General features: G+C 37.4%; 1 protein-coding gene across 1 annotated transcript in view; it reads left to right on the top strand.

Moving 5' to 3' along the window:
• LOC118328885 (protein phosphatase 1 regulatory subunit 1A-like) overlaps positions 1–13,293 on the top strand; it is a 26,676-nt gene extending 13,383 nt beyond the window's left edge. The window contains exons 3-7 of the mRNA XM_035662810.1: positions 3,525–3,562; positions 3,735–3,798; positions 6,288–6,470; positions 9,242–9,370; positions 10,039–13,293. Coding sequence (XP_035518703.1) covers positions 3,525–3,562; positions 3,735–3,798; positions 6,288–6,470; positions 9,242–9,370; positions 10,039–10,118 — 494 coding nt within the window. The 3' untranslated portion in view covers positions 10,119–13,293. The remainder of the gene's footprint in view (positions 1–3,524; positions 3,563–3,734; positions 3,799–6,287; positions 6,471–9,241; positions 9,371–10,038) is intronic.
• Positions 13,294–14,080: the final 787 nt, after the last annotated feature.

A 14,080-nucleotide genomic window follows, 5' to 3' on the forward strand; every position in this document is an offset into this window, starting at 1 on the left:
GCAGGTTTCGGGGTTAGGTTGCCTTGCTCAAGGGCACCTCGGCAGTGCACAGGAGGTGAAACTGGCACCTCTCCAGCTACCAGTCCACTCCATATTATGTGGTCTGTGGGACTTGAACCGGCGACCCTCCAGTTCCCAAGCCAAGTCCCTACACACTGAGTTACTGCTGCCCCTTGGAACACTCTGGCAAATTCATGTATTCTCATTTTCTTTGTATTCTCTTTACTTCCAGTCTTTATGTTAAGCTAAGAAAGTGACAACGTCAAACTACAATGAAGAACCACGTACTTCGTAACACTGTGTAACCATAAAATAAATCGGCATGCTTAGCTAGTCCTGCTGCCATCAATACTGTACAAATCTTAGTGCTATAAGCTTTAGTTTTTTGTAATTATCCTTTATCCATTATCCTCAAAACAATGTGACCTTGTGCTGTGTCTTTCTGGGAGACCTGTTGGCTCAGTGGTTTGCAATGTTTTTCTAATCAGGGTTTTGTGTCGGGCCACAAGGTACCGAGTTTGATCACTGTGAAGGGAAGTACTTCTGGCAGCACTGCTCTGATAATTGAAGTTGGTTGATTGGACAGCATCCCCACATGAGATCTAAACCTTAATTAACAGGTAGAGCACTGTCAAGCATACATTCACTTCTGTATAAGCTCCATCTTCATCTTCCCCTTTCTTAAACTGACAGATTCTACATTCATTTAAACACTGTAAATTTAAATATTTCTTTTACAGTGTATAATCTTAATCTGTGAGCAACCATACCAACTTATTCTCCAGTAAACAGAGCTAACTCTCACATGACTTTTCTTCAAGAAATACATTTTCTAGTTTAAAAAGTTTTAAAAATTAATAAGCATGGTTTATTCTTTATTGTTGTTAAGGAGATGATAATTTTGTTTGAATACAGTTAGCGGCTGCCTGATTTGTTTAAACTCAAATACTGTAAGTGGGAGGTGACGAGCAAGAACAATGTTTTCTTAGAAATTAAATAAAAAAAGAGCCACATGTTATTATTTGTGCAAAAAGGGAGACAGACAAACATCTCTCTACCTCCCCCACTTTATTTGCCCTTTGTCTAGCTGCAGTAAACAATTGCAAAAGAACAAAGCTAAAAACAACCCTTTTAAATGCATGACGTACTGTGTACTTCGATTTATTCTTTGTTCAAGTGTGCGAGAGTTTTCTTGATTTGCTCATTTTTCTTCATCAAATGCAGTACAGAAACTATAAATCGACACAAGCTACTGTGGCAGCTAAATAAGGCTGAATAAAGTGGAGTCAGAAGACTTGGCTCTGTTCTCGTCTGGCTTTGTGTCAGACAGCCAGTCAGCAGGGACTTACAGTGATAGACTCATCACTGCTGGAAGGTTTTTTATTGGCCTTTTTTCTTATTCTGCGGCACAGATGTGCTTGATACACAGAGAAAACAATCTGAATATCAGCTGTGTGAAAGCCATATTTTATGTTTCTTGACCCGAATAATATTTCAACCATGGCTACTACTACTACTGATACTATTACTGTCAACAGTAATAACAATGGTTTTTTTTTTTATAAATACAGCTGCTCACTGTTGTAACACATCAAGTCTTCAGCCACAATACATTGATCATATGCACCAATTTTAAACATAAAAGTGTAGACACCTTCAACATGTTCAATTATTACGAATTTACAGACATTTATAAGATAAGTAATTTTTTTCCGGGTCAAAACACCTTAATCTTCTTTAATTACAGCATCTTTCTGACATCACTGCAGGTGTTAAATTGTCAAAGCTACTTAAGATGCAGTTAAAACTATCACCATCACTGGAGGGGACGAGTTTTTGTCATTTATATCTAAAAGGATTCTTTATCTTCATTTTTGTCTTTAAAGGTCCAGTGTGTGACATTGAATATAAAGTATGTTTTCACTTGAAAATAAGAATTGTTGTGTGACCTTACAATAAGGCAGCCTCCATAAAAGAGGATGTCTCATTCTAAGGTAACAAAAACACAATGATTCTTATTTTCAAGTGATCATACACTAATGAAAACATACCTATGAATATGTTATATTCCATTTCTGTCAATAGATCCTCATAAATGATACATGCTGGACCTTTAAACCTTAACCTTTAACTTCAGGACAGTCCAAGATTAACCCATTTCCTGGGATTGATTGAAACAAAATCCATAATGGTTGTATGAACATTCTCAAACTCCTGGGAGATGCTAAAAATAAGATTCAGCTCCAAGCATCACTTTAAACACACACACAGCGTAAAGATGAAAATCCTTCTTGAAATGAAGTTGAATGTTTTTTGGGGTTTTATACAACCCTGAGTTTGTGTTTGTCGCAGAGAGAAAGAGAGAGGGGAAACTGAAGAAACAAGCACATCACTAGCATTTTGAACAGCCTACTGCATACTTTTGAGAAGGAATAACATATGCACATGCTCACTGGCACACACACACACACACACACACACACACACACACAATCACACATTACCCTCATAATGCCTAGGGATGCACAGGTTGCCAGGCAACAAGGTGGTGTCCTAGAAAAAAGTTCCAAGGCTGGAAACAGAGTTGGATGAAGGTTCAACACCCTCACTATTGATCACAGTTAATGGTTTCACTGTACTCCAATGAACTGATTTTTTTTCCTATTTCAGTCCTTTTATATAGTGAACACAGTGTTGTATTTCACATATTGACAACAGATGATAAAGCTTTTCTTTATTCAGTGGGAGTCACATAAGCTTCCCATGAGTGTAGTATCATGTTGGAGTTTCCTTGTTCTGCTAAGCAAATATAATCTCAACAGCTATGTGCACACATTGATGCTATGTTTACTGTAGCTAAAACTAATGCAGTGCAATACAACAGTCCAGCATTAAATCATACCTTACAGTTAAATCAACACTTTTTTTTAAACAGCTTCAACAAAAACAAGACATAATAGGTTCATTAGACTGTATTAGCTATAGCTTGGTGTACCTTTTAAACTGGCAGCTGGATGTAAATGAACTCAGCGCCAGAGTGCACTTTAGTATTCTACACACTTACTTCCCTTAAGGGGTTTTGGATAAACAGTGTTTTACTGCGTTATCTATCATCAGCAGTTGGCTGTATGTGGGTGTCTAAGATGATGAGAGTGGATTAGCATTCCCCTTTGTTAGCAGAAAATCATTCAGAGAGTCTGTTTTTAGAGTGGATAAATAAAATAATTCTGCCCACCATTCTTGATAAATATTGAGCAAACACTAACTGTATTGGGCTGTAGTGAGTCAGATAACCATCTAGCTGGAGGTCACCTTATATCCACTCTGCTCTGCACTGTGGAGACACAGCAGCACTCCAGCTACGGTACACTGACATACTGAATAGATCAACTGTGCTACTGTGACTACACAGTATGTTGACACCAATGAATTTGGTGTCTCATATGTTTGCCTGTAGCTTTAAATCCCTTAATTTCACTGTTTTATTGTGTACAGTACTTACACTATTATTTGCTCTCTCACAGAAATAGATGAAGATCGCCTCCCAAACCAGTTGTACAAGGTAATGTAATTCATGCTCTATTAAAGTCAATTTTATTAAAATAAGATTACAGAAATTGAATTATGTGAATTCTGTTTTTCTCTTTTAACAAAGCTCCATCTCTTCTCATAAAACAATCTCTTCCATCTTTGTGCTCTCTGCCCAGTTGACATGTGATGTTTATGTGTTACAGGCAGCCTTGTTGAACTCACCTCGACAACGGCGAAAAGGGCAAAAGGGCACACCTACAATGAAAGGTAACGCCAGTTATCTGTCTTATTCATCAACCTGCGTGTGATGTTGACATTATATTTGTTAGAACAGGGATTCACAACCTGTGGGTCGTGACACCCACTAGGGGTCGCCAAAGCTTCACAGGGGTCGTGAGGCCTTCTTGATTTTAAGGGGTGTAAGAAAACTTTAAAAATAGGTAGGTCTATATCTGAGCATTTCCTTCATTTCTGTGAGAAAAAACTAAATGAAATAGTTCTTTGAACATGTATATTATTATTTAGAATATAAACTTTGAGGACCTGAACACAAACTATATTCACAGAGACTCTACTTAATGCTCAATAGCCTAGTCCTGCATTAGAACAATAGATACATCTAAAAACAAATGCTCAAAAGTCATTTAATTGCTTGTCCACAAATGTCCTGCAGTTATTGTGTTCACTATTTGGGTTCATTGTACAGTTGAGTATAATATGAAATATCCATAAAATATGTCACTTAGTCAGGGGTCTCAAGGTTACTCAATGATAGAAAAGAGACCCCTTTTCTATTATTGAGTAACCTTAAGGAAAAAGGTCAGGAAAAAGGTAGGGAAAAAGGCCGGGAACTCTTAACCGGGATGTCTTAACAAAGTGCCTTTCTGCATATGACTGTATAAAAACTATACACTCTTTTGTAATTTTTACCATCTCGTGCAAGATCCCTCTTACAAACACGCATTTACTTACTAGCTCACATGTGTGGCGAAGACAAAATACAGCAGTTAGTCAGAAAAATGTGGTGATCTTTTACACACTTGTCATGATTTAGATCCAACTGGCTGGCAGGGTGTGCAATAAGTGGATTGGGAAAAGAATCCCAAATCCCATTGTTTATAATCCAACAATCAGCTGAAAACACAAAGAGGGAATTTCACACTAAAAAAGTATGTAACCTGGGAAGATATCCCTTGATTTGAAGTCGAGCTAGGTTTCCATCTGAATGTAACACAAATTTTAACTGAACTGTCAGAAAAATCTGCAAAAGAGTTTCCATCCACTACTGTTATGCAATTACTAGAGTTGGAAAAAAAAGTTATGTTATAAAAATATGTTTATTTCGTGTATTAATGAGGAAGGTTATACTCTCCTCCCGTGGAGCATGCACTTTGTTGCATTTTCTTATACACCAACCTTACCACCTCCCTCAAGGTATTTGTGATATTTTGAGTTTAAAAAAAAATTCCACTGAGGTTTTTTTAATGCGCAAATTGGAAATGCCAGACAACTGGATGACACACTCGCCGACTGCTGAAGCCTCAAATTAACTTCAGCTGAATTTGAACGCTGAATGCATTTTTGCTCTGTGAAGTTTGTCCCTTCTCTTGTTTCTCTACCGTACATATGGACATGTCAGTATTGTTTTAAGACAAACTTTAAAAAATGTCAACCTTTCCTTTAATGGGACAAACCTAGTAGTATATCCAATAGAGTCCAGGATGTCAGATAACTTGAATTTACTTGGTGAAGGAGCTACGCTAACGATGGAAGTTTGCTCTATCTTGAGTGTCCCATTTCAACCTCGTAGCTAATCAGTGCTGCACTGCCTCAGTGAGGACTCATTATCCAAAGTTTTCTGACCAGAACTTCTCCCACTTTCCATTTTTTGAGCTAAAAAAGCATGTCAGTGTGAGATTAGGGCACTTGGGATCCTTCACCACTTAAAGAAAGCCAGAAGTAAAAACATTAAAACTGAACACAGACCCTGAGAAGTATTCCAGCAAATTATATTTCTGCAGGCTGTTTTTTATCTCTGCAATGCAGTACAAATCTTATTTTAAGTGTCAATTTTCAATTAAATACGAACACAGGCTGCAAATGGTTTTATGCAGAGAAAGCAGAGAATATGTTCGATTAAGAAACGGAAACAAGGAAACAATAATGAGGAGATAAGTGAAACTTGGTGCTCTAGGATGTTTATTTTTCAGTTACTTTCATAGCTAAACTGCTCTGAGTGTGATGAGTCACTTCTTAGAGAAAACTCAGGCGATAATCAGTGTGCTTTAGTTTCCCACTACAAGGAGATTAAGAGTAATAAAACCATGGATGAAGGAGGTTGAAGGAGGCGATTAAACTAATCATCTACCAACTCTGATGTATCTTTACCTGCCCCCTTCCTCCAAACACTGCTGAGTGTTAATTAAACCTTGTCTAGTTTATCAGAAATGCTTAACCTACAATATTCTTTTGAAGTGCTGCATTTCATGTTGGATCTCCACCTTCATTGACTCTCCCTCCTTCCATCTCACTTTCCTGTGTACTTTTCTCCCATTGGTTACCTTCATCTCACCCCACTTTTCTTCTCTTGCTTGTCCTCCTTCTCCCTATATTTCCCCAATGATTTACTGCCTTTTACTTTCCACTGTTTCTTCCATCCACTCCTTTCCCCTCTCCTTACCCCTGTTAACTCTTTTATCTAACCCTTCCTTTTCATCTTCTCTTTCCTGCATCTCTTTCACCTCCCCTCTTCTCAGAGCTGCAGTTCATGGTAGAGCACCACCTGTACAGGCAGCAGCAGGGAGCTGGAGATGAGTGCTCCTCAGAGAGTTGCCTGTCGGACCGCCCCAGCCCCGATTCTGTTCCCACCGGGGAGGAGCTCCCACACGACGATGAGGCCACTGCAGAGGCCTTTGAGAAACTGCGCTGCCAAATGGAGGGTATGTCGGGGGACTGTTACAAAGACAGATTTTATTTGCATGCTTGTAGTATTGCAGCTGCTTATTCAGCATCATAAACCTCTTTGAAAACCTGAAACAGGAGTACTTCAACACTTGGAACACTTTGTAAAATGAGACCTGTACAGAGTTTCCATGATTATGTTTATGTGTTTTCCTCTACACAATCTAAACTGATCATAGATATGAGGTAGAGTGAGTATTTGTCTATCTGGAATTGGCAACTTGTCAAATGAAATTTTCGCAAGTGTGGAAGAAGTACTCAGTACTAATACAACAATGTGAAAATACTCCACTGAAAGTAAAATAAGTCCTGTGTTCAAAATCCTACTTATATAAGGTATAGAAGTATTAAATGTACACAACGCACTCATAAGGTGGAGCTAGTTGTGATTACTTCATATGTAATTAGATTGTTAAGTCCAGTGGTTCTCAACATAGTCACAAGATAAAGAGCCTGGTGGTAAAATGATTAATCTGGAAGGAAAAAAATAAGCTCTGCTACATTCCTTTTTTGTAAGAGGTCAGAAGGACCCACTGATTTAATCTTTAAACATGCATTTTATTTTCTAAAATTAGCAAATGCTTTTTTAAGTTTAGCTGTAAAATATATAAAGTGAAAGTAAAAAGTACAAAATGTCCCTCTGAAACATGGAGTACAAGTAAGTAAAACATAGAAATACTCAAACCTAAAGCACAAGTACCTCAAAACTATACTTACTAAATTCATGTTACTTTCCATTTCTGGACTTCATCATTGTAAACTATAATAGGAATAAAGAACATGAATCAGGGGAGTCTGCCAAAACATGTCTAGAGCAAGAGAAGGTGTCAAAAAAGAATGAGAGGATGGATACAAGAGGGTAGGATGCTAGAGTGAAAGAAGGACATGACAGATAAGGGAGTCACTGCAGGGAAAACTGGTGTGCTACCATGAGAAGATGCGGAGGAATAATATTAAGGGAGGGATGAAGCAAAACACAGCTTACTAACATAAGGGAGGGTGTAGAATTGGGAAAAGAGGAGATAAAAGTAAAGCTGAGAATGAGGTAGGAGGCATGAAAATGGCTGGAAGGGATATATGTAAATGATGATAGGGTTATGAAGAAAGAGGAGAATTACAAGAACTGAAACAAAAACACTGGGGAAAAGGAGGAAATGGAAAGGAATACTTAAAGGAAAAGTTTCACATGTATGTATGCTAACTAAACAACCAATTAGCTTAGCATAAGACTGGAAACAGGGGGAAACAACTAGCCTGGTTCTGTCAAAAGGTAATAAAATCCACCTACTGGCACATAAGAAAAGCTCACAATTTAACACGATTTCTCGTTTTCTTAATCCGTACAAAAACCTAAATGGAAAAATGTGTCCACTGTTACAAGGGGGTCTCAGCTAGCCCACTGCAAGCTGTAGCTTCACAGGCATTAGACTAGTATATGACCTTGTCATCTAACTGCAAGAAAGTGAATACTAAGTGAAACTACTCCTTTAATGAACACACATGGAACAAAGCGCCACCTTGGCAGATTCTATCTCCTTCCTGTGCCAAATACTTAAGATCCGATGACAAAAAAAACAGAGGTCAGCTTTTCAGCTCAGCCAGATAATTCACTTTAATGGCAGGTGAGTAGATGGTCACATAGTACAGCACACAATGTACACACATTCAGTAATTGCAAAGCACTAATGCATCACAAGAGCTGCTTTTCTGAAGTGCCAAAACAATTTTGTTAATGCTATTTTCATTTTAATTAACTGGGGGACTATTTTTTAGGGTAAAAGCTTGAGCAAAACATACTCCAATGTAAAAGGATGATGGTTTTTCAATGGATTTTTCACATGTTATGGAGGAGCTGCAAATTAAGTTCTTAGTCCAGATGAAAAGGAGCAAAGAGGAAGCTGGGGAAACAAAATCAATAACTGAGGGACTTAAACATCAGCCTGTTAAATTCACTCACGATTAAATAACATGCAAAAGTAAATGTCAGGTGGCGCTGATTGATAAGACGAGTTGGTCAAGTTCTATACTCATAATTTAACAGAAACTACAGAAGCAGAGCATTTTATTATTATTTTACCACACTGTGGTATGATTACAAATTTGAGGCATTTATACACTTGAGTATTTTCTTCTTATGCCTCTTTATACTTTTCCACTGCGATTCAGAGGGAAATATTTAACTCTTTACTCCAATACAATTATTTGACAGCTTTAGTTACTTTGCAAATTAATTTCTCTGCACACAAAACATTAAGTTGATTGATTGATGGACAGAAAATTAATTGCCAGCTATTTTCACTATTGTTGTCAAAACAATACATTTTATAGTTCCAGCTTCTCAAATAATTTTTCAGTTTTTTAATATTTTAATTTACTGTTAATTTAACTGCATTTCCCACTGTTTTCAGATTGTTTACAAACCATTGATCAATTAATGGATATAGTCAGCAGATTATGAGTGATAATATCTGAATCATTTAATATATACACACACAGGGGACTTTTAATACATTAAATACATTTTCCTGACTATACTTTGCTTAAACCTACTACAAGGAGTTTTTAACAGGTCATAACAGTCTCAATTTAATACTGATTCCTCTATATAACCTACATAAACAAACAAGACTATCAGAAAGAAGATTGGCTTTTTCTAAATAGTTGTTCTTATTGCCTGCCACAGCGGCCGTCACAATCAATACAAAATGAATGTTCTACTTCCCGTATTTGTCTCTCTGCCCGCCTGCAGAATTCTCAAGGGAGAGTCTATTAGAAGCTGCAGGTGGACTCGAGTGCGCCCCCTCCAAGGAGAAAGAGGACTGTTCCAGCGTTGCCAATGTAGCAGATCCCTCATCGCAACAAAACAACGCACAAGCAGGTACACAAGAGTCAAAAAACCTCGCTTACACAGGAATCTGTTCCCCTCAGGGACTCTTCATTATCCGTTCACTAGGCAGGGTTTATTTAGATATGTTAAACAGTTCAACAGGCTTGGCTTGGTGTCATGTAATCATGGCTTGTCAACAAACATCTGTGAAGTGGCTTTGATCCACACTTCACAGAGCTGAAATACCCCGGAAGGCAGCTAAACACGAGAGTGGAAAAAAATATTTGGGGTTGGGTTGAGCTGATATTGAGGGTGTTCTGTCATTACTGTAGATTTTGTTTGTTTGTTTCATTCTATGTTTCTTTATTTCTCTCTATCACTGATCTTTATGGATCTACTAATTGAGAAAATTGTGTTTGTTGCAACAATTTACTGGTCAGCACTGTGTAAAGCCAGTAAAGGTATAGTTTATGTATGTATAAAACATAACGTATCCTAAGATTTACTATAAACCTTCATGAATTATGATGTCTTAATGTGTATTCAGACACAACACAAAAACAAGACTGCACACAAATGCATTTGTGGAGATTAATAAAAAGTGTTACCCATATTTCTTTATTGTTTAGCTGCCAAAGTCCATTAAATATCCCCCAGAGTCAGCCACTTCTCTCTCTCTCTCTCTCATGGTTGTTTATGTCTCTGTCTATATTTTGCAGACACAAAAGCAGCAGCATCCAGTGCGATTCAGCCTGGAGAGGAGAAGACAAAGAAATGCAGCCTGGAGAAAGAGAAGTAGAGAGCTCTTTTCTGCACAACACAATGCTGCTCAGTCTGCTCAGCCAGCCCAACACAATGACAGAGGATTGTGTCTGCAGATCCAGTTTTTAGATACATCAGGGCATCTATGTTCCTCTACAGTCAGGCCTTAGTTACCAACCAGAGAACAAGAACAAAGGTTTCTACACTTATTTTGTGTCAAAATCCTGTGTAAAGGGACAATTATTTAAATATATTTGTTTTCTATGGCTTCCCCTGCACTAAAATAAAAATAGCTTACTGTATGTATGAAGCAGAACGGAAAGAAAAGAGAGTATTTTCCTGTCTCAATTACACAATCATTATCATAAACTACCACAACTCACAGGCATGTCAAAGGCAACAAATATTATATTTCCAATCCTTTTAGACAGTTTCTGTAATTAAATATATGTGCCATGCCTTGTTCCAAAGCAATAAAAATGTATTTGTACCTCATAACTGGGACCGAGACCATCACTTTTAAATTCACATGTCATCATTTAGTCCCAGTGAGATAGAAACTGAATCTACTTAAATTAATGAACCACACATCTGGGATGAAAATATTCACATATATTTACAGTACTGGATCTGACATCTACTGTACATTCAGTAAGTACAACTAAAATTCAATTGCATGTTATTTTTCTGCAACAAAATATAGGGCTGCAACAATTAGTCAATTAATCGATTAATAAAATCCCATAATTCTCTGGTTCCGCAGCCCCAGTGCAAGGATTTGCTGGTTTTTAGTCTGTTGTTGGGTTTTGGACTGTTGGCTTCATCTTGAAACTGTGAGGGACATTTTTCACTATTTTCAGACATTTTATAGACATTTTAGAATGAAAATAAACGTTAGTTGCAGCCCTAACTGCATTTATATCTGCCCTGAAAATTTAAAGTTCTTGGTTTCATGATGGCGCCCCCTAGTTTTGCATTCCTTTCTCAGACTATCGTAATGTTTCCGTCTACACAGCCAATCAAATTACTTTATTTTAAACAATATTTGCACAAACAGCGTTCAATGGTAAAACTTGTGCAAGCCACCGTGGTGCTGGCCTCTGCAGATACAATACTACAAGCGTGCACAGTGACATTTATCCTCAACCTGTTGTTCATTGCAGTATTCTCCAAAACCCAAACAAAATATTCAGTAAATAAGCAAGAAGTCAATGAGTGTTAAAGGAAGCCAACATGGCTACACACACTGCCCAGGAGTTTGTCAATGCAGAGTTAGAATTTATCTGCTTATGGCAAAATAAAACGTCTGTGTGTTCTCTCAAGGAAGGTTCTGTAGAGTCCAACCTCATCAGCCAGTCCACTTTCAAACACAATCATGTTGGAAAAATTCAGGAGTGTACGACCAAGTGCTGCAACAACTTGCGGAGCCTTCGCACTCCATCTTTTGACGATCGTACCCTAGCACCAGGGACAATGTGTCAAGCATAAGCAGGCTTTAGACCAACAGTCAGACAGCTATGACACAACACAAGAGACACAGACGGATGAGCAATGAAAGCCACATCAGCTTTCCTGCTAAAGTCTTCCTCTTATCTAACTTACAACACGAACACGTCTTTCCTGCACCTTAGCTTGTTGAACGATTCACTGGGGAAAAGTGCACTGCTGACTCAGTTTAAAGGCTAACAAGCCAATTAGCCACTCAGATGCAGCACATTAAACAGCATGTAAACATACCTGAGATGCCGGTGGCATGTCATCTAGGCTCCAGTTCAAATTTGTTTACTTTGTCTGTCTTGCCAGCTGCTGTTGACCAATCACAGACACACACCCAGCTGCTGAGAGGAAAAGGAGCATTTCTAAAATTTTCCAAAATACTTTCCCCCCTTATTTTTTAATAATGAAAAACTTTTAATGATACATTTTTAAAACCATCTCCAGATTAGAAAAAGGGATAACTAAATGTGATGTCAGTTGGACAATTGGAGGAAGTAATTACTGGTAAAGTTAACAACAATGATATCATGTCTTTTTACGGAAATGGACTGATAACAAGGCTTTTACCGGCCTAACTGCGTGGTTGTAAATCTGTAGACGCAGTGTTCATGTCTGTAGATGCATTTGCATATTTTAATTTAACAAGAAAAATCCATCTCCAATGAGCATAATTGCACCCTCATATTTGACACTTGAATGCTTTCTGAGAATCTAAATCCTGGTCCTAAAACACCTTCCTGCATGGCACTGAATGTACAGTGACTTATTTTCTAAGCCCAAGGTCTTTACTGTGCTTCATTTTGTACAGGAACTAATTTAAACAGCCAATTAAGCATCTTAAATACCGGACACAAATTGTGATTACTGGCATTCCCTTTTAATTCTAGTTTTGTAAGAAACAAGGACATTATAAAGTCATCACCACACTCTCAAATGTTTGTCATTTCATCTGTTATTCTTATCACTGAAGTGGCATTATTATGTAGACTATGTGACAATCCTTCCATAACCTTAACATTATTCTTGACGTGTGAAAGAAATAAAACAAACTGTAAAAGAAAACTAAAGCTACCCTAGTATTGATGTCACTTTAGCAGATTATTCAGCCACAGTATGAGCAGTTTATTTTGCAGCTGCCAACCAAGACCACTATGTCCACAATGAACAAGATAGACAATAAAACATTCCTGTGCAAGCATTTGTTTTTTCTTCTGCGGTGTATTTATGAACCATGTAATGTTTGTTCTGTTTTTAAATGGTAATAGTGTACTTTACATGAATTAAATCCGCAGAGTTTTGTTCCAATTTTACTTGAATTGATTGATGATTACGTCTGTAATCTAAATTTGTTTGATACAATAAACTGTTTAAATTGGTGATTGGCTGTTTTTCTTTCACACTTATGCAGGCACAGTCTATGAATTTTGCACCTAGTCAAGTTAAAAGCATGTTTGACAATCAGAGTCAGCATCGATGTCCGCTCTCAACTATTTTTAGAAGTGTTGAATGTCCAACGAACATAAACCAGGATTTGCCTCCCCATTAAAACGTCAAAAAAGATGCATGTGAGGGGAAAGTCTCCAAAAACTTCAACTTCAACTTATACGGTCTGTCTTCATTGCACCACTGGTCGTGTGTTTAGTAGGAATTGAGTTTGACTATATCCTAAAAATAGCCTCTCTACCAATAAATAATTCAATGTACTCAGAGCCATGAGCATAAAAACACATACATTTTTCATACACAGGACTGGTTTTTACAATTTTTTTTTATAACACTGCAGCAATTTAAGCTACATGTGATATCTGCACAGACACTTTCAGTTGCCTTTTAAGACAGCCTGAGTGAGATTGATCACTTATATTGCAAATTTGTGCTGTTAAAGCATGTTGCAGTGATCACTTGAGATAGTTATGCTGTGGGATACATTGAGAGTAAAAGCCCAAAGTTGCAGTTTTGATGGATTTTCTATTTCAGGGTGAGAGACACTGTGATCATAACTTTTAAATTGACTTGAGAAAAGAGTCTACATCATATCATACTGTAAATATATGCTTATCTTGCTTTTGATCCTGCAAATACACTATATATATATATATATATATATATATATATATAAAGTGACAAGGCTGCTGGTGTTTTTTTGTTTTGTTTTTACTGTTTTTTATATTGCATTTTTATAGCTGTGTGTGTGTGCGTGCGTGTGTGTGTGTGTTGGAGGTTCAGATCCTGCAAATTTAACAGAGAAATAAAATAACTATGTATGCAGTTCTTGTTGTACTTTATTAATTTAATTATTAATTTACACCTTCCCAGTTGGCTTTAATTTAGAGTGGTTTCATTTGTCCTTATTGTCTTCAGATGGAGAAAACTGAAGATGCTTTTGCAAACTGCTTAAGTGACAATTGTTAGAAAAAACCTTTAGGGCAACCCTGGAGCCACTTCCCTCACTTTGCTCTACAGCACCTCCAGCTGGGAGAGCAGAGAACTACAATCATTGGT

The sequence above is a fragment of the Morone saxatilis genome, unplaced genomic scaffold (assembly GCF_004916995.1).
Source record: "Morone saxatilis isolate NCDOM2014 unplaced genomic scaffold, NCSU_SB_2.0 Contig18, whole genome shotgun sequence".
NCBI classification, from domain to species: Eukaryota; Metazoa; Chordata; class Actinopteri; family Moronidae; genus Morone; species Morone saxatilis.